The sequence below is a fragment of the Choloepus didactylus genome, chromosome 16, assembly GCF_015220235.1.
Source record: "Choloepus didactylus isolate mChoDid1 chromosome 16, mChoDid1.pri, whole genome shotgun sequence".
NCBI lineage: Eukaryota > Metazoa > Chordata > Mammalia > Pilosa > Megalonychidae > Choloepus > Choloepus didactylus.
The window spans coordinates 33786032-33813626 of record NC_051322.1 but is presented as its reverse complement, the minus strand read 5'-3'; the positions used below and the strand labels follow the sequence as shown (position 1 = coordinate 33813626).

Below are 27595 nucleotides of genomic sequence, written 5' to 3'. Positions count from 1 at the left end.
TGCCTCCCAACTCCCCAGCATCTGCCCCAAACATGTATTTCCTCCTGTTTTCCTCTCGGTGAATGCCTGCTGTTCAGGTATTAAATGATTTACAGTCAGCATAAGTCAAATACAAAGTTATCCATTGTTTCCGCATTCACAAAGTTTTATTGAGCACCTACTATGCAGCACACACCTTGTTAGGCTCTGGGATGCAACTGAAATAAAATATCAACTCTGCTCTCATGGAGCTTACAATCTAACATGGGAGATAAACAATACACATCGAATCAATGCAAAAAAATAATTACAGGTTGTGATAAGTGCCATATAATATACATACAGTGAGATGATAAAAGGATAGTTAGGGGATACCTAATTTAAGGTGGTAAACATTACTTCAAGGTGTCTAAAAGCTGGTTTGAAGTCTGGCTCCCAACTCACAAGCTGCATTAAACATTTGTAAAATGGGGATAATCATATCAAACTCAATAAATGCTGATTACTGTTAATGATCACGAAAACTCTTCAATACCTTCTTGCTGCTTTACATGAACTTTCATGACCTCTCATATACTTTATATTCCTTAGGAAGTGTCCAGCTATTCTTAACTTTCTTTCAGTCCTCTCTTTACATGACAAGCTTCTAATCAACACTTATGTTTATACTCATTTTATTTCCAACAAATCAGGTGCCTCATCTTTGTGTGGACATTTCATCCTATCTTTAGCCTTTTCACATGCATTGTAACCTTCCTATTTTACTCATCTGTATATTGTACAGGAATAGAACTTTGGTAGGGTTAGGTACATCTATCTTGTATTCTAAGTGCCTGGTACTTGGCACATGATAGGAATGCAAATATTTGATGACTTAGTCCATTGGTAAGCCAAGAGAACAATCAGTAGAGAGGTGAAAGACGTGGAGGGAAGCAGGGAAATCCGACAGACAAAGGTCCTGAAGACAGGAACAAACAAGGGTCAAAGACCCATAGGTCTGAATTGGCCTTTAAAGATGACTTCATCTTGTGAGACTTGAATAAAGCTGCCTCCTAGAAGCCCAGCTGCAGGGGGTAATAAGTTTTAAATTATAATTATGGTAATAACAAGGGCCAGGTGTGAACAGAGGAACAGGTCGCTTGAATTCAGTAGAAGAAAATGTTGTTGGGGGTGAGATAAAAGATCTCATCCCTAAGAATGTTGAAGATACTGTATTAAGAATGACCACAAACTTAAAGATGGCAACAAACACTGTGAGCCAGTAAGCGAAGGCTTCAACAAATCAAAGGGAGTGATCAGGAGGTTATCTGCTAAGAGTAGGGGAAGCTGATAGTATAACCTCTTGGCATGGGCTTCAAAGAGGCAGAGATTTTTGTCAGAGATTTCTTGAGAGAAATGCCAAGTTTCAGCTGTGGCAAGACAGTGAAGAGGAAAAGCAAAACAAAAAGTTGAGCTATAGCTGAACATGGCTTTGGAAGCAAGGGGCAGGTGGGGGGCTGGGAGTAACTATGACATATACAGAATGGAAGCAAGTGAAGGTGATAATGTATGACAAAAAGGTTTGCACTTTTTAAAAGACTGCAGAAAACAAGGATTAGCCAGCACATGACTAGTTCTGAAACTCTCAGAGGCTATGAACTTGCTTGTAGCTCCCATGACAAAGAAGCCTTGGGTTGCTATGGTACAAGTGTAGCAGTCACTGCTTCTTCTCCTAAGGGGCTACTAATGACTTCAGTACAGGTATTCATCGTCTCAGCATGAAGAGTCTTGTTTATACTGTGACTCCCAATTCTACTGGTCTTGTTTTCTCAATCAAACATCAGTCACAGAACTAAATGCCTCATGGACACTTCCTTCCTTATACGTCATGGTACTTTAAACTCATCGCTGTCTACTTCAAATGACTAATCTCCACTCTGTCTCATGTCTCTGTAAATAGCAAAATTATCCTCCAAGTTACCCAGGTTGAGAAATGTACTCTGCCCTTACTCCTAAATCCATTCAATTGCTGAATCTTGAGTAGTCCTTTGAAATGACTCAGTATTCACCACTCTTTTATGTCTATATTCCCATACCAGTCTCCCAACTAACCTAGCTAATACTACACTTCAGTTTAGTCAGAGGACTTCTGAGGCAGATCTGGGTAATCCTCTCAAATCTACTACCTATTCACTTTGATTTTGGGAAAATTATCTAAATCTATTCATTTGTAAAATGGGGATACTTCTTTCTTTTGGAAGATCATTGTAAGGAATGAGACATTCTTGTAAAGTTCTCAGCACAAGGCCTGTCACTGGGTAAGAATTCAATGTAAAATAGCTAGATTAAAGCTATTTTTCTTTAAACTTGATTATATGGCCTTTAAAGTAGGAGACCAGATCTTTTATACTATTGTATCCCAAATACACTAACAAAACACATTGAATAAACATTTGTTGAATAGTTTGATGAAGACCAAATAAAAGCTGTATTATATTTGATAATGACATTCTTATTCACTTAAAAGAACACAAAATAAAGGAAGTTAGGGAAAAAATAGTAAAAAGCCATTCAGAAATAAAAAGTATTTTGGGAAATAATGAATGTGATACATCATTCAAAAAAAATGCTCCACCTTCAATATCTGAAGGTAGCAATGTTTTTCTTTCCCCACAGCCAACCATAAAATACTAGGAATGAGGTACGACCAGGAACAGAAGAATGCAACGATCAGGCAAAGCCTGGACATGTTTTTGGTGGTTTTAGCCTTACCACTTTTCCAGTTTGGGTTGGGCTGCCTTTGCCTTGGGAGATCCTACTGGATTTAGGGAGCTCAGAAGGGCCAAGATGGAGCCTATGGAAGAGGAAAAAGAGAGCTGGATACTAAGGGCTGGCCCTACCCACCAACAGTAAATAAAGTGACAAGATTTTCAAACTAAAAATGGAAAATGTAGTATGACAGAATATTTTTGCTACTTCATAGTATAAATAAAACTATATGAGATTTGGCTATTCATATGTAAGTGGATATCATTTGGATATCCATATGTAAGCGTTTCTGGAATATGCTATATAATTGGAAACTGAGACAGTTTGGGAAAATCTCTGACAACTACCTCCAAATTGATTAGTCCAATTTGCCAGTGTCACACACCTACATAGAGATAAATGTTGCACATTCTTGGAAAACATGGTAAATATTCCTTTTCATATCTGTGCTGGACTATAAATTAGTATAACCATTTGGAAAGGTGTCATGTCTCAAGAACTACAAAAATGTTCCATACCCTTTGACCCAGAAATTCTACCTTTAGGAATTTCCTAAGGAAATAATTATGCACAAAGAACTTCACTGTTGCATTAGGAGATGCAATCTAAAATGTTCAACTGGGAAAGGTCACATGAATCATGGGACAAAACATACAATGGAATATCATGAATTAAAAAACGTTGGCATGGTTTTTAAATGACACTGAATTAATGTCTGTATGTTAAGAAAAAAAAAGATACAAAATTATACGGAGAATCAAACAAACTGTAAAAATGCGCACAAGTAGCATTGAGACAGGTAAGAAATATGCAAAAAAAGTAAAAGTGATTTTTTCCTGGGTGACAGAATTATAGGCAACTGTTGTTTTTCTTTATACTTTTTGTACTGTCTACATTATTCACAATGAGCATATATTACTAACAAACAGGAAAAACAAAAACATTTTTCAACTAGGTAAGCATTAAATAACGGGCATCTTTTAAATTACAGCTTTTTTGGTTCTAGTAATTAGAGTCTTGTTCATAAAAAAAAAAAAAGTAGGGGAATCACAAAGCAGTCAGCTATTTAATAGAAGGGTCAGACTACTCAAAACCAGAGAAATTCTTAAGTTCTTTTTCACAAGTTTCACTGCATTCATGTAGAACTGTAGCAAAAAGATGGTGAATCAGAGGTTGACTCATCAACCACCTATCTAAAGGACAACTCCAGGCTCCCATACCACAGGGATCCAGAGGGCCACTAGCCCAATGTCAGATCCAAGTTTAAATGGTGAACTGCTCCACATTTTCTAAGATGAAAAGAGCTGGGAAATAATTCAGTATGACATTCCATAGAAATGTACATTCAAAATCATAGAAAAAAATTAGGAAAATGAAAGCATTTACTAAAATCAAGAACAAAACATTTAAGTGCTGTTTTACCAATAATTGGGGATAGAGAAATAACTGGCATACCTAAGAAACAAACTAATACTTTCTAAAACTCAACTCTACTTAAAAACACAAAACGTAACTAACGAATACTTTATTAGCAGAAGAAAAGTTAACTTGATTATAAAATGACGAGTGTGCAGAACTGGTCTGAAGGCAAAATGTCTGAGATGTCCGAATATCAAAGTCAGAAAAGTCTCTGTTCAATGCTGCATCCCCTACTACCCTAAAATCCAACCTCTTATCTTTCTTCAAATTCCTTTAGACTCCTCCAAAGAGAAACCCATTTTACATCAAGATTCATGGATCAACTTAATTATATTCGATACCCCTTACCTATGCGTATTTTCATTTTAACTTTCCTGAAACACATTATCATCAAGTAAATGCCACATAACCTAAATTCATTTTGTTTCATTTGGCCTTTACAATAATCCTTTGGATGGGTGGCCAGAAATGGAAATAAAATCCTAAAATGGCTCACCAAAGGGTCAGAAAGTCAGTGAACGTAAGCAGACCTTGGGCGTGAAGCTATAATCAGCACCACAGACACAGTCAGGTACGTATGCAAGTAAAGCCCTTAACACTTTTAAGCGACACTAAAAATACAGGTTGGCTTAGTAAATGTAAAGACTAACAACTGCAGCCCCTTTCCATAAACAAAGATACTCAGGGTGATCACTCTTTGACATCTAAGTAACAGCTAAGATGATTCCCTGCGAAGCTGCATTATATTTGGTTAAACAGAAACCTGTGCTAGCAAAATGGATTGCTAAATAGTCAGGGTCTTGGCAAAGGTAATGGGTTAATAATCATGATGCTGCCATAATGCCAAAGGTATAAAGAAAAGTACTCACCTTCAAAGATACACATACAATGTAAGCCCCAATCTGGAGATTATAAACTTAAACATTAGTCTGAGATAAATTAAAAACTTATATGTACTTTCAGTGTAAAGCACCAAAAATGAACACTAAAACTGTTCACATAAAGTACTGAAAAGGAAATAAAGCACAACTACTAATTTCTGCCAATATTTTCATTTACCTTATAAAACTTTCCTGGTTAAATTGGGGGAGGAGTGTTTCTGAGACTCTAAAGGGTAACAAAATGGTAACAAATATACATCATTTCTTTATTAACAAATTATACCACAAAAAATCAGGTTATCTGATTACAAAGTTAACAGAAATTCCATCTGAATTTAGAGCAGCAACATAAGACCTTACTAGGAAGAAATTCTTTATTTGGACCAAAGGACTGTAACATGAATTGGAAATGTAACGACTAAGAAGATATAATTGAAAACTATGGTGCAACTAATGCAGGAAAATTTCATTTTTTCCCACATCTTTAATAATAAGCAGCCAACCTAAACGAATATTAAAGGGATGATGTAGCCAAAGAAGGGATGATGTTGGAAACCACATGAAATTAAATCAGTACAAAAAGAGCAGACAAAGGCCATGAAAACTTGAGGAAGTATAAAAGACAAAGCAGTGACAATTCAGCTCCCTGGAGTTGCATCCATGAAGTAACGTGTCCCTATTCCAAAGGAAATTAGAGAGTTCTCATCTGGGTACTTCAGTTTGAGAAATCAATTAAGTTGGATTAGTCAGAAAAAAAGGATGTTGTTTTTAGAGGATGTAAATACAGCTTAAAGAGAGAAAGCTAGGCATTAGGAAAATAACGAATCCTTCAGAATTCAAAAATTATTTAGGAAACCAAACGAAACTAAGGAAAATAAAAATTTTGGATGAAAAACTTTCTCAAAGTGGTAAAACTCAGTTTCCTGAGTGATTTAAAATCAAACACTACAGACGAGTGCACCAGCCGAACCACAAGGGTTCCCTGGAGTGCTGAGGGGGAGCAGAAAGGGACATTAAGTAGGCTCCAGGCCATCCTCCCCAATCCTTCCTCACTTCAGTTCAAACATTTCTTTAAAAAGGAAATCCGCTTCTGCCCCATTCCTTCGTAATTTTTGTTTCTTTCTTCATGTTTGAAAGTCATTGCTATCAGGCTGAGATTACCGAGCCAAGAAATATGATCAGAGATCTAAAACTTTTTTTTGTGTCATTGTTACTAAAATTTGAAGAGTTTCAACAAATATTTGTATATTATTCTATAAAACAAATGAACAAATCACAATCTGAGGAAGAAATTAAACTTTGTTATTCCCACCTCCCCTAAACTTGTTCTTCTACTGCCATCAAGCTCTCAATGTTTCTGGAGAGTGTGACCAAAATTCTAAGGAATACTCCAGCCACAACTTACCCCCAAAACATTTCAATCAACGGCTACAGAGAATTTCTTTTTGAGAAAGCCCCCAAATTTACAGAACATTCTCGACTGAGTGTATATTTACCATAAATATTACACATTATGCCAGGGCAGAATCTGTATAGTGTTCTTCAACATAATAAATAATAAAGAGCAGCCAAATCCCAGAATTTCATTCTGCACTCATTAGAAAACAATGTCAAAGTGTAAATGACAGGGAAAAAGGTGTAATAAAGACCAATTTTCTTTGATGGGATCAAGAAAAAAAGTGGAATTGCAGGAAGAAAAATAGAACCCAAGCTTTGGCTACGTATCAAGGCTTCATTACTTCAGTAAAATAGAAGAAATCTCCACGGAAAGGACTCAATCAGCAAACATAACTCCTTTCCATATATATTTTTTCCTTCACATCAGGTTAAACACAAGTTGCTGTCATTCTTGAATCATTAATTACATTTTTTAATTAGAAAAGTTTACTTGAATATTTACATAATTTTATTGCTGTGTATTACAACAAAAAAATTTAACTGATTTGTAGAAAACATCCAGTAACATATGAAATTGAAATCCATCTCTTAAGAAGATAGATACAGTTATGGCTGAATATATCTGATGCTCACGATACAGCATGAGTAAGAAAAATCCTTGCATGTCATCTGGTTCTTGCTGCAGTCATCTGTGTTCATCTCTCAGAAAGCAAAAGAATCCATTTGACGTTTCAATAAATACCAAAGCAACTGCCAAAAAAAAATAAGTTCCATGGACCAGAGATCCAAGAAAGAGCAGTTTTGATTAATGATTCCTAGAATCGAGTGTCCTCTTTAGTCCAATGAGATGATATCAGGAATGTTACTTCCACTGCTGGTAATGACCCCTGTCTCACTCCTGCTGCTGGATGAACTAACATGAGTACTGCTCTCATGGGGGCTGGTGGTGGTGACAGACGCACTGCTTGCTGTTAAGGGTGAGGTGAGACTATCCAAAAACATAGGAGGACAGTACTGCTTGAAACAAACAATGATGCCGATAAGGAAGAGGCTATATTTATTTTAAATAAAGAGACTAGAAATTGTTAGATATGTACAAGTGATAGCTACATATTTAAATCTCACTGGTATTTTAAAATTTTCTCAAAACTTCACATCTTTAGGAGGAATGTGGTAGGAATTAGGTGATTTTACATTATTTAGGGAATGGAGCATACTCTTGATTCTCTCAAAAGGAGTAGAACTTGTTTGTTGACCATACACATAGGTAAAAGTACAAATAATATCAACAATAACTAAAGTCATTTAATACTAAATATTAGCCCCACAATTATAACTCATACTCAATCTTAATTAGAATGTGCTTGTTAAGTGTATCTGCACCAGGTTAAATTTACAGTGTAAAAAAAAATAAAATAAAATAAGCAAAAATTCTAATGCAAAATTCAATAATTCTTTCAAAATTTAAACCAATCAAGACCTTGTATGAATAATATTAAGACTGACCAGTTGAACAGTGGTGTCTGACTCCTTCGTACACACAAACAAAACAGTATCTATGTAATTAGAATGGCAAAAATTCATTCTAAAATAGAGACTACATGGTGGCTATCTATCACTGAATGCTGAGAACAGAGAATTATCTCATGTAATCACAAAATTTTGGAATAAATCTTAAAGGAGAGCTAAGCTAGCCTAATCTTCCTTGTGATACTTGCTTGACATCCCCCTCCAAGTGTGCTTATTTTATGGGCCCTCACCATCCTGACAGCTGACTCCCAAAGCAATTCAAAACTGAGTTTTAATATTCTAATATTGACCAAGAAGACTAGAGAGAGGCAAGAACTAAGTGTTTTGTTTTATACCATCACAGCATATTTTATGTGAGAAACAAATGCACTAACTTTAGTGAAGTAAGTGCAGTCAAGTATATATTGCACAAGCAGATTTCCTACATTCATCTTTATTTTCATTGTATGAAAGAATACCAGTAGGTATATCTGATCATTATTCATCCTATACATTATTCAACCTATCATTAGAGACACAGAATAACAGAATAAGAATCTAAAACTGAAGCTGTTTAGACTACATGACTTTCAAGGCCTGTAAAATCAGAACCACCACCCCAGGTTTAAATTGCCAGACAGTGGAAGAGCAACAACTAAAACTCAGTCTGCCTTTCAAAAAACGTAATTTATTTAATGTTTAAGATGGATAACTGTCATGATTCATCAATGAAATGAATGCTGCATACAAAGAGATTCAAAGGACACTGGTTAAAGGAGAAAGGGAATAGTTTTTTAACAGCTTCTAAGGAGCTCTACATACAGTTGAATTCTCAGGTATTAAAATTCTTCCCTAAAAGCAAATCAATTTCCACTTCCCACTAAAATTGGAGAATTTATTCCTGCTACCTCTCAAGCAGTTTTTGACTGCCTAGTAGTAAAAAGGTACTCTTCTTTATCTATGAAATGAGTGCTAGATGCTACAGTCCTGACATTAATGGATTATGCCTTGAATGCTTACAGTACAGGGTTACAGCCTTTTTTATCTCTCACTCTGTATCCTGTAGAGTAACGGACACATATCTGCACAAGGATGACAAGGATTAAGGGCATGATATGGGGGTAAAGTAGAACAAACCCTAAGGATTCTAAGGTAAACTGAAGGCACAACTACAGCCTTCTACTGATTTAAATGTTAGCCTACCACAAAGTGTGCCAAATAGAGCTATGAAATCAAAATCCTCTAGGCTCCAAGATCATTTTTTTAAAGGGTTGTTCATGTAAAAATTGGTTAATCCTTTAAGTCTGAAGTGTCCGTTTCCTAGAAGAATATATAGGTACTTTTGTTACAGAATCTCCAGATGTAACAAATTCAAAGCTCTAAGAAGAAATTCCTCACTCGGCACATTACATTGGACCCGAATTTCCCATGTCCAGTTTACGTGATCAGATAAACAGTTACTGGAACAGGATGCTGATGTAAAACCTGATTCTGAGCACCCCATGAAGAAGTGGTCCATGGTTCTTCCTTCATTCTTCTTTACCCTAAACACCTTCTCTCTTGGTCTCTTTCCTTTCCTTCTCTGCCTCACTTTCTCCTTCCTCTTTTCCCACACTGTTTCCTCCTCTGCTCTGCCTCTGCCATAAGCCTGCCAGTGGAATCCATGCATACTGCAAGGTCTTCATGTTGGGACACCAGGATACTAGAATTTATCATCTCCAATAGAAGACAGGGGTGACTGGTACATAGCAATTTTAAATTTGGGCATCCAAACATCTACATCCGATAGGCCTTAAAAACATGCTAGAATAAAGCTGATGACTGAAATCTGTTTAATAAGCTACTGGTTTTCTGTGTATAGAGTGTTTTATAAATAATCTCTCAAGTTTTAACCTCCAACCACCTAGTACTGCTTACCTTCATTCTAATCATTTCCCCAAAGTCTAATCAAAGTGTTATAAATGTCAACTGATTATTAAGCCAAATAAAATATAAACAAAATTCAGGTATTAAAGTCGAAATATCATAAATTGAAAAACACTGACTTTCACAAATAAAACTTGTGAAATATTTATATAGTACCACCTTTTCATCAATGTTAAGTAATTAGCATTGACTGTCCTGATTTTACGCAACTGGTCATTTTTAGTTATACATAACCAACAATCAAATACAAATTAGTTGCTTAAATTCAGGATACATACCTGGGGATCAACTGGAATAAGGGAAAGAAAATCCAAACCTAAAACAAAAATGCTTCGTTAATAGTTGTTTTCTGTATTTTAGAGACTAGATTATTTCCCAAAATCATTCTGTATTCATTATTAGTCATAAAACATTTGGGGTAAATGCTCACCACTCTGCTGAATGGCAGATTTATACCATGATCAGTGATACTTAATGTGCATAAAAGCCAAAGATGAACATACTCCCTGATAAAACAGCTAGAGAAACTGCCGCCTAGTGACTCAAAAGATAGCAGTCCAAAAATTTCCAGAGATGTAAGCCTAGTCAAAGTAAATTTTTCCCTTTGTTACCTAGAGTGACAAGTAATAAAAATGATCTGGATCCGGACCATTTAAAAAAACAAAACAAAACAAAACAAAAAACCATACTTAGGCTCTTAAGATACTTCACATTTATTTTTTAGAAATACACCATATTGAAGTTCATCTAAAATAACGCTTCTTAAATAGGACTTCATTGACTATTTCATTGTTGTTCTCTCTTCCCCTCCTCCCACACCAAGAGTAATAAGTACACAGTCCAATGCTCTGCACAAAGCAAGCCCCTGCTGCTCACTAATAAGCTACATTTTATAGAAGTTTACTGGCTTTTAAGCTAATGCAGTTTTCTAAACCAAAAATTTGGGATTCTCCAATTATGCTTCAGAAACAGCAACGGGAAAAGGTTGTCCAGTAACACCATTTTGAAGTATTATAACAATTATAACAACAAAAAATTTCAATAAACTTTAAAATCAGTTCCCCATGACCTACCTATTTGACTGAATTCTTTTTATTTCAAATACATTTTTTTTAAAAACCACATATCAGGTATAGGTCTTTAAGACAGGCCAAGTTCTACTCAATTTCATGAATTTTTATAAACTGGCATTCAATGTCATCCCAAATATAACCACACACAGAGTACAAGTCTGATACTAGACTGTTATTCAAAATAGAGAATATTAGCAGGGACGATATTTAAAATATTTAAAAACCAGTATGAATAAATTATAACTCAAAAGTTTTTAAGTATATTTCCTTATAATTCCTAAAGATATTATAAAAATGCTTATTAAGTGATGAGTGTGACATCAATCATTCATGAAAAAAATCATTGAAATAATTTCCAAAGTATGTTTTTAAACTGTTGACATTTTTTTTTTTTATTTATTTCATATGGCTGTCACCAGCTATATGACACAGGCATTTGAGCCAAGACTTGACAAAGGGAATCACAACAAGCTTTGCCAATCACTTCCCCATAAAACTGATTATCATTAGGTGACATATCTCAAGAATTACTCTTCATATTAATATATTAGTCAGAGAGGTGAATCCTCTCGCTGCTTCTGCCAAACAGTAATTCAAAATTTGTCTAGCCCTTACAATACCTTGAGAATTTTTGTTATCTCCAACATCTCTACTATTGACTAAATCACAAAAAATGGTTTACTAGAATGTCATTTAATTGACTGGATTAATTTTATTCATTTTATTTTGTTTTGTTTCAAACAGAATATTTTTCTTCCTTTTATAATAGTTCTTGTTTTTGTTTCTTTACTTTCATGTTTAATCACTTTGAATGTTTGCTGAATCAAGTCAATCCATTAAAAAAAAACTATTTTTTTAAAAGCTAAAGAAAGTATTGATATCTGTTGGAATACTGTGTACTAAAGCCAAATCACTCAAAAATTGCTCAATTCCTAAATGTTTAATTATTTCCATTTCACATTTTCAAGTAAAATAAATACACAAGAATGATATAATTTTCAAACTTTTTTTTCAGCAAGAGGAAAAGAAGTTGCCCACTGAAGTCCAAAGGCTCATGCTTCTTTTCATTATTTCAAATCCCAGTTCTTCACGGATTCTGTTTAAATAACTTTGGTGGATTATTTTGTATGTGACAATAGATACATGAGGCTACTGAGAAAAGATTTAAGAGATTTACTTTATCTATATCTTTTGACACCTTATCCAAGGTGTCAAATGAATATGGTGACTCACACAGTGCCATAATAAAATACTTAGAAATTTTTCTAAAATTTTGGCTGATATTCCAGATTCTCTCCCAAGCATTACACAGGCACTACCTGTAAACAATCCAATAAGTTTTAATGTAAACTTTTCTCAATGAAACCATTTTTAACTCAAGCGCTAATACTGAAGTTTGATAGAATATTTCATACATTATTTCTTTTAATAAAAAAGTATCATCACCCTTGAATTTTACATTTTAAAATTTAGATTAAAACTCTTACATGAAATAGAAGAAGTTTCATCAAGTATTAAAATTTTATTGCCTTTTTTTATAAGTTTAACAAAATGCTGTTTTCATTATTTCACCATAAGTTTTGATCACAATGTTCTGTAATTTATATATTTTATACGCTTCTAAACATTTCATGTTAGAAAATGCTCAATTATTTTTAATTAAAAAGCAGGTAGTTGAAAAATTCTGATGGCACAGTCTAAGAGGGGTTTTTTGGTTTTATTAACACTTATAAAATTTTTATTTTAAATGTTTTATATTATGTAAAACTGACTCATTACTTAGTTTTTTCCTTACTTATGACAACACATTTTCTTTATTTTGAGCCATAAACTTTAACAGAACATGATTGCTACAGGATTAAATATGTAATGTTTCGCACTTTGAAATCTTAATGATACAACTTTTGAGCACCATTCACAGCTAACAATATGGCACTAGCAATAATAAGGCAGTCATATTTTTCTTGAAATAATCAAGCTGTTCTCCATTCCATAAATACAAATTATTTTTTTTATTTTGTATTCACTGTTGCACAGTATCAGAAGATGTTCCCAGTTGCTGTTCATTATTAATATCATTTCTTCTTTGTTCTCCTGCAGATTCAGAAGATTCATATTTATGATGTTTAAAAGGAATGTCAAAAAATGTATTAAAACTTTGTCATCTCTCCATTCTTGGTGTTCAATTTTAACATTTTATTGTAAGTTTTTAAATTTATAAATGCAAAGCTGGACTTTGACTAATTACATAAAAATCATCCACAAAAGTAAAACCAAAGTAATTACTAAAACAAAAGAATACATTAATAATAGAAGCAAAGTAAAAATTGAACTATTTATATGTAGTAACTGCCACATAATTCACAGATGACAATAAACTGGTAATTCTTCTAAAGCACAGAGATCGATGTCAAGAATGAGTAACAATGTTGTGTACCCTAACAGGCCTTGAACTGGCAGGTGGTGCTGTGATTGGCTTTCAGAAGCTGACAAGACAGGAGGCATCATCATCAAGTCATCATGACATATGACAATTTGTTTGAACCACTGAGTATACATTAATAAATAACAATTCATTAAATGTTAAGCCCCGCTCTAGAAAAATAGCTAACACATTCCATTCTATTCAGATTACCAACAGGTAAGGAAGGTTTTCTACATTTTAACAACCCATACCACCATACTGGCTTATATTGGCTAATTATCAGCCCTAGGTATTAGTCTTACTTCCTCCATACCAGCTTGAAATGCATTTTACCAAATACCAATTCAGATGTATTTTACCACATATTTTAAAATCTGTGTATTTTTAAAAAGAAATAATTAACCCTTGTTTTATGCCCAAATTTTGAAATAATATAAATTCTCCCAAGTTCAAAATTCATGCAGACTAACATAATTTGAAAACAGGACACGTGATTTTTAAATTATGTCTGTTATTGTTAAATGGCAGGGTCACGTTAACTGTAAAGAAAAATGTTCATTATCTTTTTTTCAGGATTAATTTTGAATTCATGGTCCTTAGGAAACAAATCCCACTGGAATGACTGTTTGTAATACATACTAAGATGACATCTGTACACTCTTAAACTTCACTTAAAACTAGACAAAATTAAAGCAATATATGGCAGTTAGGAAATTAAAAATCTCTAAGTTTCCATCTTTTCCTGGGCTATGAAACCTCACCTTTACCTAGGCATCAAGCTTTATATAGAAAAAAATACATAATTGGTGTTGGCAGGGTTTACAAAGAACTTCTGAAAATACCAATTCCCAAACTACCTGTGGAATACACACACATATATATAAGAAACAAACGGTATTTAAAACATTTTTTATGTATTTTTAGTTAATTCTTTTCCTATTGAACTTTATTCAAATAATCTGAACAAAGTTCAAGTGGCCAAATTACACTGGGCTAGATAACACAACTATTAATTGTTTCAATAACACAAATTTTGCTCAACAGAATAAATATTATGCTTAAAATAAAATAAATATCTCAGAGAAAATAAACCATTGGGCCTAAATTAACTTCATAAATCTAGAAAAGAAAATGAGTAACAAGAGTAAAAGGGCCCTTCAGGAGGCCTGAGAAGAACCAGAAATCTGTTCTTCTAAAACAAAAGAGGAAAAAAGTGGTAGGTCCAAGAGCCCCTCAGACCTCCAGATAAACTGGACATCATCAAGGGCATCAAGATAGAATGCCAAAGCAAGTCTTCCCAATGGTGCAAATAAATTATAATGTTATACTTTAAAAAGGGGGGGGGGGGCTTGTTAGAGAAAGGAGTCATGAATATTAAGAGGCATTGGTTTTAACTTGCTTGAATTTGACAAAAAAGTATGCAAAAACAATGGCTGTGGCAAGAGAAGACAAGAATGGGGGGGCGTGCGTGTTAAATTTTATACTATGGCCTTGGTTGCATTAGTCTTAATACCAAGGCAATTCAAGATACCTTGAAATTTTAAATTGTGGGTTAATATGCATATAAAAGATATCCCTAAATGTTAACCAATGTTCTAGGAAAACGGCAGATCCTATCCTTACGGGGGGGGGGGGGGGTGGAATTCACAGGGTAAAGCTGGTAAGCAAAATAGACCCCACACTACACCAGTATAGGCAGGAAGTGCACCAAGTATGAGAAAACACTCTCCCTAACCCATGAAGCTTCTATGGTAAATAAACCAAGAAAAATTTTCTTAAGTTCAAACCTTCCATAAAGGGAGAATAAATTCAATAAAAGTTTCCTACTATCTCACTATATTTCCTACCATCAGCATCAGGAATCTACAGATTACTCTGCAATAAAAACAATAATATTTGAAGTGTGATCTATTACATTACAACCTTTACATAAAGCCTTCAAATTTCCTTTGCACTTCTATTTAAATTCTTTAAAAATGTATTTTCTCCACAGATTAGGATTAAAAATAATAAAACTTGATAACAAAAAAAAAAACAAAACTCTCCACATACCTGGCAAATCTGATGACATGCTTGATATTGGCGTGTGGTGGAATGGTACTGAGTAGTCTGTTAATGAAGGCGGAATAGCAGCAGGATCAACCGAAGTCACACTGGGCACCCTTACAGAAGATGGCTGATACATGAGAACCCTGTTTTAAATAGCATGGGAAATTACAAACAATCTGGCTGTTAGTTCACAGGAGAGAAGGGCTGAACTACTGGGCATTCTCAGTTTTAAGTTCACTAAGTTGCAACACAACTATATGGCAGCTACTCACTACACAGTACTCCACTCTACTCTCCTCTTTCATAACAGTCTTCATTTTAACATGAACGTATCTTGGCTCTCAACAGCAGCTGTGACATAAGAGCAAGGTGGCATTAAAATATAATGTACAGTGCTGGAGTAATACAAAACATTTTCATCTAATAATAGAAATATAATTTACATATGCTTCTACTAATGTAATATACATGGATATTAGTAACTTTATCTATAAAGAAATTTAGACCTAAAATAGGAGACTCCTAAAATTTGAGTTAAATCAGGGCATCTTTATGAGTGAAGCTTCTTATTAAAGCTCAACCAGAGTTTCTCCAGTTCTAATTTAAACTGTACTCAGTTATTAGCAATCTTATCTGGGAATCTACTGAGCAAATTTAGCCTATCCTAAAGCCAGCTAACCTGAAGGTGGTAGAAAACAATCAGAAATTAGGATAAAATAAATATGCGGAATTAAAGATATTACATCAGGAAATCAAAACATTGGTCCTCTACTCTAAGAAGGAGTATGACTTTCAAATTATCTGTTTGTGTTATTAAAATACAAATAAAACACACCTAAGAAATAGTTATTTCAAGAAGCAGTACAATTAAACATATATATATATATAAATGTTCAGGCTTAAAGAGAGATGATTTTACATGTTTCTTATTTAACCTGCATTTTCTCTTAGCCCAGAGTAAACAATCACAAGTTCACAAGAAAAATATCTTGAATGCATATAAGAAACTAAACAATGTTATTCACATTATAGTTGATGGTGGCCATTTTGTCAACAAGCAATAAGACGCAAAGGGGGACAAAAGCTTAAAAGGTTAGCATCCCAAAGCACTGCCAGTCAATGACTAAAAGGCTATGACTGAGGCACAGAATTCTGCAGCCAGAAGGACTATTATAAAGATGAAGGAACTAAAACCAACAGAAGCTCAACAGATTAGGACTATGGTAACAAAGCTAGACTGGAATAACAATTCAGGACTTCTGGATGCCCTTTCTCCTGGTTGAAACACTTCCTGTTATTGTTCAGACTGTTAAACACTGGCAATAAGAATGACATATCTGCATAGGATCCTTCATTCTCCAAATACCTGGCAAACTATTTTATAACCTCAATTTAAATCTCAAACCACTTTATCACAACCTACTTAGATTACTAGAGTTCTTGTGAATAGAAAGAATGAGGGCCTTATCTACCTGTCATTCTGTACGATTTCTTAAAAATATGTATGCCACTGGAAATGTGAAAAATAAAGTCATCTTGCCAGTACATATGTTTGTGATGGCAACCGTGTTAAGTCTCAAAAAAGGAAAACACAGATCAAGAGTTCAGAAATTCTGGATTAAAAACATCCATTTCAGAGGCATATGAAATATAATAAGCTTAATTAAGGCAATAGCATAAGCCTAGTATTTCAAAACACACTTTCCAGAGGTAGCTGAAGAAGAGAGGAAGTTGTCTTCCAACAAAGAGCAATCTGCCTAGGTTAGAATTAGGTGGTTTCTTGGCCTCCAATGTTACCTGAAGACATAAAGCCATAAGCAGAAGGTAAGCAATGTTAGAAAAGGCAAGCACTGAAGGGGGCAAAAACTTGGGATAAGCTGGTTTTATTTAAAGCTCATCTTTTTCTGGGGGTTTGAAAACAGGGTGCTCTATAAGGGTGAAAGTAGAAGGACAGGGTTTCACTAAAAATGTTTTCAAATTACACATGATCCTACCTCCCATATAGAAGTGGATATCAGAAATTGGAGGAAGAGACACAGGGAGTTGGGAGGAGAAAGAAAGAGTACATGTTAATGCTGGGGGTGAAGCTAAAAAAGTGGCTTCTGGCAGTTATTCTGGCTGCCTCATAGTATTAATACCATAACTTTTTTTTTTTTTTTTTAGTGTTAAGAGGCAAACTTTTGAAAATTAAAAAAAAAAAAAGTGATTTCATTTATTTTTAAAATTTCCTATTTGTAAGTACACTTAATCTATCATTTCTTCCCTAAAAAGAACTAAAATAAAAATAGCAGGTTTACAGGAAAAAGACAATGCCTTCTTACTCACCCCCCATCCCCACTTCCTTTTATCACTAACAATGCAGAGATTTTCTTTTGTCTTGACCCACATTTATAAATACAACAACAACAAAACTCACTTTCCTCTCTCAGCTCCTTTTCTTACATCTGTGGAGGAGTCAGGTGAATATCCAATTACACTATCACCATAACACCACCTAATCACTGCATTATGTTCTGCTTGTGTAACAACATGAAAGTTTAAGAGATTAAACAACTATTTCTCATTTCTCCAATACTGGTGACTGCTACAGCATGCAAAACTGCCAAACTCCACTGGGGACAGAAGGTATTAAATCAATGTCTATAACCTCAGCAAACATCTGAAAAACTAAACTACTTAGTGCTAATTAATTCCTATTACCAGAGCTTTGCAACCATTAACACAAATTCAACTCTATATAGTATGGCTAAAATTAGTTGTTAGTTAGGATTATCAAATTCCATACTAATAGGAGATTTTTGTTTTTATCAGAATTCTCACAAGGATCACATACAGATAGGTAGAAATGATTCTAAAGCCCATGGAAAAAAATAGATGTATTTATAGGTATGAAATAACAGGCGCTGTGGAGAAATGTAAATGGCTATGTCTGGTGGAATTATGGGTGGACAAATATGATGCTACACGTTAATAAAAAATTTTTTTAAAGTTTTTAAAACTTGTTACTGCCTAATAGGATTGACAAATAAACACACAGGCATTATGTACATATTATGCATGTGTATATTATTTATTTTAAAAATCTACAGCTAATACCCATAATATAAGGGCACAAAAGTAAATTTGTTGGAATGCTGCTGGATAGCAGGGGAACTGCATGGAATTCATAATACTTGGTCCATACTTAGGTGTCTGAAAATGTGTTGACAATTCAATAACTGGAATTTTTATTCATAAACCTGAAATTCATTGTGTGCTCCCACTTTGTGATCATACAGATTTAAAGAAGATCCAATTTTATTACCAATTCTTAATGGTTCTTAATCCAGAGACATAAATATTTTTCCCAATTCTTTGAATACCTCCTTATTAAAAACAAAGCAGTCAATCAATCACCCCAGGGGATGGGGTAGAGTCATAATATTTAAAATTATCTTTTAATATAGAAAACATCAGGTTTTCAAAAAGTCTTAATGTACCAGTTTCTTCTCACCTATAGAATGCCTTACGCAAGTATTATTAGTCAAGCTTAACTGTCCAGGTTAACAACTGTATTTTTCTCAAAGAGTTCAGTAATCCTATCATCATTACAGCTTCAAACAACTTGTATCACAAGGAAATAAAAAGAAATTTTCCTCAAAAGAAGCCTTTATGGATTACAGAATGACAAGTATTATATGACCGCAAATAAAGGCTACAGTAGGTATGCAGAGAAACAGGCTAGAAGGACAGCCATTAAAATGTTAACAGTGGTTTTCTCAATGTGGAATCTGTTTACTTCCTTTTTGGTGCTTTATAAATACTGTTCATAAGCATCACTTTTACTAAAACAATACATCTATTTAAAAATTGCTGTTCAAATTTCTGGACTATAAAGTTTTCTTGATTTCTCATTCCCTATTTTTTCTCATTTCCTTACTCTATTATTGACCCAGAACTCCCAGGCTAAACTTACAAAGCAGAGGAAAACCATAAAAATTCTGGTTGAGTCTCTAGGGGATATGAAAAGGATGACTAGGAACAAAATCACAAAAGCCTAAGATTTCTAACAGATCACAGAGGTAATATAATCAAAACATGGGTCTCCACTATGACAGGGACAGGTGGAATCCACTGCACCTTAAGAGAGAAAATGTGATTTTAGCACAAAACATCAACTTCCTTTAGTGTTGAAAAGCTCCAATAGAAAGTTTTTCCACATATCTTTCCTCCTGCTGAATGTTATAACAAAGAATAAACTTAATCCTGGTAGTCAATGGCTCCCTTTTAAGAACTAAGAAGTAGCTAGTACATATTCTCTTCTCCTAGCTTAATATCCTCAGTCCTTACAGTCATTCATCCGTGCTACCGTTTCCACTATTCACCATGCGGGTCCCCTCCTCTGTCTGCACTCATTTGTTAATGCCCGTCTGGAATATCAGCAAGAGCCACAATGCTAAGTGAGAGGCAGAAAAGGAATAATACAGATCAAAGTTTAGAAATTCTGGATCAAAAACATCCATTTAGGAGCAAAACTGACATGGTCCGTATCTTGGACAGTATGTTTCTTTTAATGCTGCCTAAGAACAAATTAACTTAATTGGTGACCCCTTCAAACCATTAAGTAAATTCTGACATTTCAAAGAGACTGTATCAGGAATGGCTATTAATTATCAAACGCCTTTTCAGTATCTATAGTATTCCTTATGACAAGATTCATTTTATCAGTATCTTTCCTAATATTAACGTATTCCTGGGATAAACTCTAGTTGGTGAAAATGGATGTTGTGTTAATACATAATTAAATGATTTCCTAATATTGAATTCAAAATTTTCATTTGTTTCTATATGGGCCTGTTTCAAATGGGTTTTTCTATATCAGTGTTTTGTCAATCTAGTTTAGGTATTAAGAGTTATGTTGACTTCATGGAATGAGCTGGGTAGCTACAATTTAAACAGATGTTTTAAAACCAAAACTTCCATGTGTTGCTGGTTTAGTCACAAATTTCCACCTTACAATCTTAGTTACTGTTTTTCTCTTATAATGTAGATGGGGGGCCTTACTGTTTTCTGTTTTAACCTAGATAGGGAGGCCATACATTTATCTCTATGATTGCTAACCACAAATATGAACTATCCTTATTCCTCTGCATGCTGAGGTCATTTCAGATTCTGTCAACTCTCTATTTGCCATCCCTCCAGTTTCATGTCCTCACGTACATAAATATGTGGCAAAGGACAGGCAGAGGTGGACCCTTGTAGCATGCCACCAGAGACACCCTCCAAGACCACATCAATTCATGAGACAGCATCACTCTATACAGTCCTGCCATGAATTCACCTAGCTATAGAACTGTGCAACCCATGTCTTTCCAGCATATTCTAGGATATCAGTAGAGAGCCAAATCTGGAAATATCACAAATAATCATACATTACCCTGATTCATACCACTCTAGTAAACATTTTCAAAAATAGTTTCATTTTTATCTTTTAAATTTTTAGACACACCAACCAAATTGTCTCAAATAAATAATAAATGACCTCACCAAGAAAAAAGCCACTCAAGATACTTTTCTCATTTTCTATCCCACTAAAAAAATCCAATTGTGATTAAAAGGGTAAAAGAATATATATGTCCTACCTATGATGTATAAATCATATCTGGAAATATATTCTAACATTGAAGAAGACAGCTCAAAATGTTTCGTTCTCCTGGTTGCAAAAGTAACTATAAAAAAGAATGTTGCAAAACTGCAGTGAGAATATGATTCCGTCTATCAAAAAAAGTCTAGAACACGTAAATTTATAAAGATGAAAAGCCTATCTATGGTTGCCTAAGTTTGAAGATGGGAAAGGGAATCGATTAACGGCAAACAGACATGAGAAAAATTTTGAGGGTGCCGGAAATGTTCTACAACTAAATTGTGATGATGATGTACAACTCCATAGATTTACTGAAATCATTGCACTCATATACTTAAAGTGGGAGAATGTTTTGGTATGTAAATTATAACCCAATAAAGTTGTTAGCAGAGAAAAGTGCACTAAGAGGCCAAAGAGACAAGACTGTCACACCCACATTAAAATAATAAATTCATGAGATGTCAGGAGAATCCCTTGCAGGTTCCAAAATCTCCCCTTATGAACCATCTATTGAATTTTCAGACTTGTCATTCACTATAGGTCAGTAATAGCTTCCTACTCAAGTGAAATATAAAGAATACCTTCTGGAATGTATTTACCTGCCCAAATTTTGCCCAAGAGAGGCAGAGAAGGCATAGGAATCCACTTTCATTGAGAAGCTATCATGAGCCAGACACTGAAGCTAAATTATTTCACTGTCTCACTGAAACATGACAATAATTCTATGAGGTAGGCATCATTTAACCCCATTTTACAGAGCAGAAAAAGGAGGTTCAAACAAATATTTCACAAACGATCACAGATCAAGTAAGCAGTGGTACGTGAACTGGAATTCATATTTCTCAGATTCCCAATTCCACACTCCCTTATATCAGGCTTCTCCATGTTTGTTTGAAATGCTAAATTTACTTCTTACAAACGAGTTCAAGAAAATGACTAAAAGTGTCAAGTATGAAATAAATACTTAGCCATGAAAAAGATCTAAAATTTTCACTTTCCAAAGATAAGAATATGTTCTTCATCAAAATTCGCTTTCCTATAAACAACATGATTGCTTGAAAAAAACTGCAATCAAACAAAGGCAAATTAAAATACTCTTCTGTGGCTGCGTAAATTCTCAAAGAGACATTTACAAACCTGTCCCAAGAATAGTTAGCTGCAAGTGTAATGAACAATAGTGAACTATAAATTAACAAACCCTTTGGTTGGGCTGCTTTGTGTTTCTGACATAAAGATGCATTTCCTTTTGGCAGGAGGGTCTTCCTCTTCATCAGAAGAGCTTTCTATTGTTAGGTCAATTACATCCACTTTCTTCTTGTTTGCCTCATTGGCTACAGTCACTGAACAAGGCTTACTGAGGACACTAGAAGCTGCATGCAGGGAAACAAGGGAAAAAAATCAAAGATATAATACAGACTCAAGCATAAGAGCACATCTGTGAGAATACAGACCCAGGGAAATAACATACTTTGTCCCATGGTCTGAGATCAACTGCTAACTCCACATGTCTGACAGTAAAATGACTGTTTCACCAGGAACTCAGGGTGAGCATCAAAGTCTTCTTCAGACAGGACAAGATACTCTAAGTTATCTCTACATTTGTGTCGTGCTTTTGTATGGATACTACTGCTTGCTCTGCCATTTTACAAACAGATGTCTGGAGTTAAAGAGAATTGGTCTCTGGCCATGGGACAGAGTATGCTGGTTTCATTGGTTTGAATTCTCGCTGATATGTGGTACAGTTAAGCCAGAATCAGATACTTCCGTTCAATCAACACAAGCATGCTCATGTCAAAGAATGCACAGACTCTTCACAAATCAGAATTTCATTAAACTTTTCATTTTGAAAAGTTGAAAAAGCCTGAACTTCTTCCCTAAATTATTCAGACATTTAAAGCTTTTCTTACCAATTATCTACTAATTACCTGCTTTGCTTTTCTGTTCATTATGATAGTCTCACACACCATGTGCTAACTCACCATTCCATAATATAGTCATAATCCTTATAATCTATTCAGTAGGAAATGGATGCTAGTTAACAATGGAAAAGAAGCAGTAACTAATCAACTAACTCATTCTCTATTTTTCTCAAAGATGAGATTAACACTGGCTGCTTGCACTTAAGTACCAAAGGGGAATATTGACATTGACATAAATCCTTTTATTTTTTCCCCTCACTTCTCACTCTAAAACCCATTATTCATTACACTGTTTATTGGAACTTCAAATAAAGTCAGAACAAAACTCAAATGCAATGATTATATATTGTAGTAGGAAAAAAAGTTTACTGAAGGGCTTTAATTACTCAAATTGCCCTTATTCCCACCTCCTCCTGGCTCCCCACTGTGGAGAGGAACAGGAAGTTGAAAGCTGAGTATACACTCAAAGGAACCAAGGCAATGGCAAATTCCTTCCCACAAAAAATCTAAGAGAACGATTTGCTCAATTTCTTAGCAACTAACCTATAACACACCCCCTCCCCTCCCCTCCACTAATGCGTGATACTGTCTTTCTAACCATATCTCCACCTGAGGTGCCCCCAAAAGGCATTATAAAAGCAATTCTGAAAAACTGTCCATAGAAATATCATCTCTAACTTCTCATTTTGTAAAACTCACCATATATTAAAATGATCTTAGGAGACTGTTTCATTTACTTTACAGATTAAATATATATCACGAAAAAAAAACTTATTATAAGATGGTATAAATTTTAGCACAATTGTAAAGGAAAGAAAAAAAAATCTTTTGGAGGAAATTACATATGTAACTGATGATCAAACGACAAGAGTTAGTAAACTGAGCTCCAAACAGAGTTCTAGTTGCCAAGGTTAATGACAATGTTGTGTGAGTCTCATTGCTTTGCTCTCTGCTGTCACTCTGCACATACTTTCTATTTTTGTACACGGTTGGCTGGATACTTTCATAGCTTCTTTCTTCGGTCTCATTGGACACCAAGAACCATCTTCTTGGAATTTGATCTCATCCACATCAGAACAGTCATTGAGAATTTCCATAAAAAGCCTATAAGCCAATTAAGAAGAACATAATATAATCAATGGCTTTGTTCAAAGGTGAAATAAGAAAGTAATACACATTGCCCTGGAGACAAAAGTAATGCTACCTGACATCTTTTAGGTATTTCAACATTTCATACTTTACAACAAAACTATCCTCCAGCTGTCCCCCTTCCCCACCTCAACTTTTAGAGTTGTAATGGGCAGTAAGAGAGAGATAAGTAACTGTGAATCATCTAAAATTTCAGTGGCTAAGAAATAGATAAGTGGAGTCTCCTACCTGGGAGTGACAGTAAAAGCTATCTCCAAGCCAACACACAAAGTAAACACAAGCTGATGTAAAGGTTATTATACAAAAAATCACAGACAAGTTTAATATCAAGAACGAAGGATCAGCGGAGTGGAGGAAGGAGAAATACTAGGGATTCTTGACAGAACTACAATCACAACTTTATCTAACACTAGAATATTGTGACAAAAATGAAGAGAGCAACACCACTTTATAGCTTCAGTTAATATTAGAAGTTATATTCAATTATAATACCAATATAAATAATAAAGTGACCTAAAATAACTTGGAATTTGGATTAAAGAAAATAAAACTCATTAGGTAATAAAAAGCTCTAAAGAAGAAAACCAAATAACTTTGAAGCCCCTGAAAATTACTATAAATGGCCCATATTAGCACATAACCATGTAGGCAAATAACAGATCAACAGTAAATGAATGAAGAATACAAACAAATTATCATAGAGAACAATAAAAAGCATTTCTACAAAAAATATAACATTTAATTATATGCTGACTATACTGTTCTCTGGATAGTACTCTTGACTTTCAAACTTGATTTCATATCATACACCTGCCACCAGGGGTGTGGGCAGGAGAGCAGTTTTTGGGCAGACTGCCTTCTATCACATTGCTAGGCATAAAGAAGACCCTCACAGATATGCTACTGTGGTAATTCAAGCTCTCAAATATTAGCAGATGACCAGAAATAAAACTGCTAACAAGTAACAAAACAGTTTTTATTTATAAATAACATCAGTATGTGACCTCACAGTTTTCATTAAGTGATTAACTAAATCGTTAATACTTGGAGGAACAGGATTATTATTGGAGGAAAAAACTTATTAAAAAAGAAAAGGGTCAATTTCACCTTTGGCAAAGATGAAAATTGGTGACCAAATTTACCTACTGGCATTTAAACAATTAGAACTCCAGAAAACGTGTGTGGAACAATGACTTTTCAGACACTGGACAACAGGCATCACAAGATAGTAATCCCTGAGAAAGGAGAAATGAAAGAGGTGAATCCTACAACTGCCTCAGTTGCCTAGAGAGAATTTCTGGGTGTCAGCAAGGGAGAGGGAACACAAAGGGGAGCTTGGTTGTTTTCCTAAGTTAGAAAGATGAACTTGAGAGTAAATGGAGGCCAAAGAAGCAACAGTTCATGGCAGAATGCAGTAAAGTAGTCAGAGAGAGAACTCCTAAGATCTGCAGTGAGTCTACCCCTTAGTTTTCAGCTGAGCACTAACCAGTGAATTTAGGTAAGCAAACTCCCACGTCAAAGTAAAATACATTGCAAAAGCAGAGAAATAATCCCCAGAGCTCCACAGGGTTAAGAATAGTTAGTGTTTCCACAAGCCCTGAGTGGAAAAATCTCACAACAGATAGGACACTGGGTACTTTATATGCAGTATTATTTATTTGTAATAGCCCCAAACTAGAAAACAACCCATTAAGAGATGAACAGATAAACTGGTATATCTATATAATGGAATGCTACACAGCAATAAAAATAAATGAAATATTGGTACATGCAGCAATATGAATGAAACGCAAAACAATTATGCTGAGTAAAAGAAGCAACACAGAGGATTGTAGGAAGATGGCAGAGTAGGGATCTCCAAGACTCAGTTCTTCCACCAAAACAACTGCTAAACAGGCAGGAACTGCCTGAAACAACTATTTTGGAACTCTGGAGGCCAGAGAACATCCAGGGAACAGAGGGCGGCAGAGGCTGATAAATTACGGTAAGAACAATAAATAGCTCTTTCCACATGGTTGCTACCAGCACCCACCCCCACTCTCATGGCAGACTGCCATGGGGTATGGCCCCTAGCATAAAATTCCTCTTCCCAAGACCAGGGGGTAGGCAAGGCTGGTAAGAGATCATGGCTTTTGATAAGCGACTTCCAATCAATTTGGATGCTTGTTTGGATAAAAAGGCATCCAAACTGGAAAGGAAGGAGTAAAACTTTCCTTATTTGCAGATAATATGATCCTATATACAGAAAAACCTGAAAAATCCACAGTAAAATTACTAAAGCTAATAAATGAACTCAACAGAGTGACATGGTACAAAAATCGACACCCCAAAATCAGTAGTTTCTATACACAAGAAATGAACAATCAGAAGAAGAAATCAAGAAAAACATTCCATTCACAATAGCATCTAAAAGAATAAAATATCTAGGAATAAATTTAACCAAGGATGTAAAGGACTTACACTTAGAAAATTACAAAACAGTGATAAAAGAAATTAAAGAAGATCTATATAAACAGAAGAATATTCTGTGCTCATGAATTGTAACACTAAATATCGTTAATATGTCAATACTACCCAAAGCAAAGTTTAGATTCAATGCAATCCCAATCAAAATTCCAAGAACCCTCTTTGCGGAAACGGAAAAGCCAATCATTGAATTAATATGGAAGGGTAAGGGGCCCCAAATAGCTAAAGCCATCTTGAGAAGGCAAATGAAGTTGGAAGGCTCACACTTCCCGATCTCACAACTTATTATGGAGCCAAAATAATCAAAACAGCATGGTACTAGCACAAGGATAGAAATAAAGGCCAATGGAACAGAATTGAGAGCTCAGAAACCACCCTCATATTTACGGCCAACTGATATTTGATAAGGTGGCAAAGACCACTCAATAGGAAAAGAAGAGTTAGGTTAACAAATGGTGCTGGGAAAACTGGATCTCCATTTGCAAAAAAAAAAAAAAAAAAAAAAAAGATCGCTACCTCACTCCATGTACAAAACTCAAATCAAAATGGATCAAAGACCTTAATATAGGAGCTAGAACTATCAAACACCTAGAAGAAAACATAGGGAAGCATCTTCAGGACCTTGTATCAGGCAATGGCTTCTCAGACTTTGTACCTAAAGCACAAAAGCAACCACCACCACCACCACCACCACCACAACAACAAAAAGATAAATTGGACCTCATCAAAATTAAAATTTTTGTTCCTCAAAGGACTTCATTATGAAAATAAAAGAACCATCTACATAATGGGAGAAAATATTTGGAAACCACATATCCAATAAAAGATTAATATCCAGAATATATATAAAGAAATCCTTCAACTTAACAACAAAAAGACAAACAAATGAAGTAAAAAATGGGTAAAAAGACTTGAACAGACATCTCTCCAAAGAAGACATACAAATGATACATGTGAAGCACACAAAAAGATGCTCAACATCATTGGCTATCAGGGAAATGCAAATCAAAGCCCCCCAAAATGGCTGCCAT

At 34.7% G+C, this 27595-nt stretch overlaps 1 protein-coding gene across 8 annotated transcripts in view; it reads right to left on the bottom strand.

The window, feature by feature from the left end:
* Positions 1–127: 127 nt before the first annotated feature.
* Positions 128–27595, bottom strand: part of PIAS2 (protein inhibitor of activated STAT 2) — a 141327-nt gene continuing 113859 nt past the window's right edge. For 3 of the 8 annotated variants that reach the window (XM_037805535.1, XM_037805533.1, XM_037805536.1), the window contains exons 10-14: positions 23920–24053; positions 22229–22400; positions 15411–15550; positions 10139–10176; positions 128–7442 (exon numbers count right to left, since the gene is read on the bottom strand). In XM_037805535.1, the coding sequence (XP_037661463.1) occupies positions 7260–7442; positions 10139–10176; positions 15411–15550; positions 22229–22400; positions 23920–24053 (667 nt within the window). In that variant the 3' untranslated portion in view covers positions 128–7259. The other 5 variants (XM_037805534.1, XM_037805537.1, XM_037805538.1 and 2 more) reach the window with 5 other exon arrangements.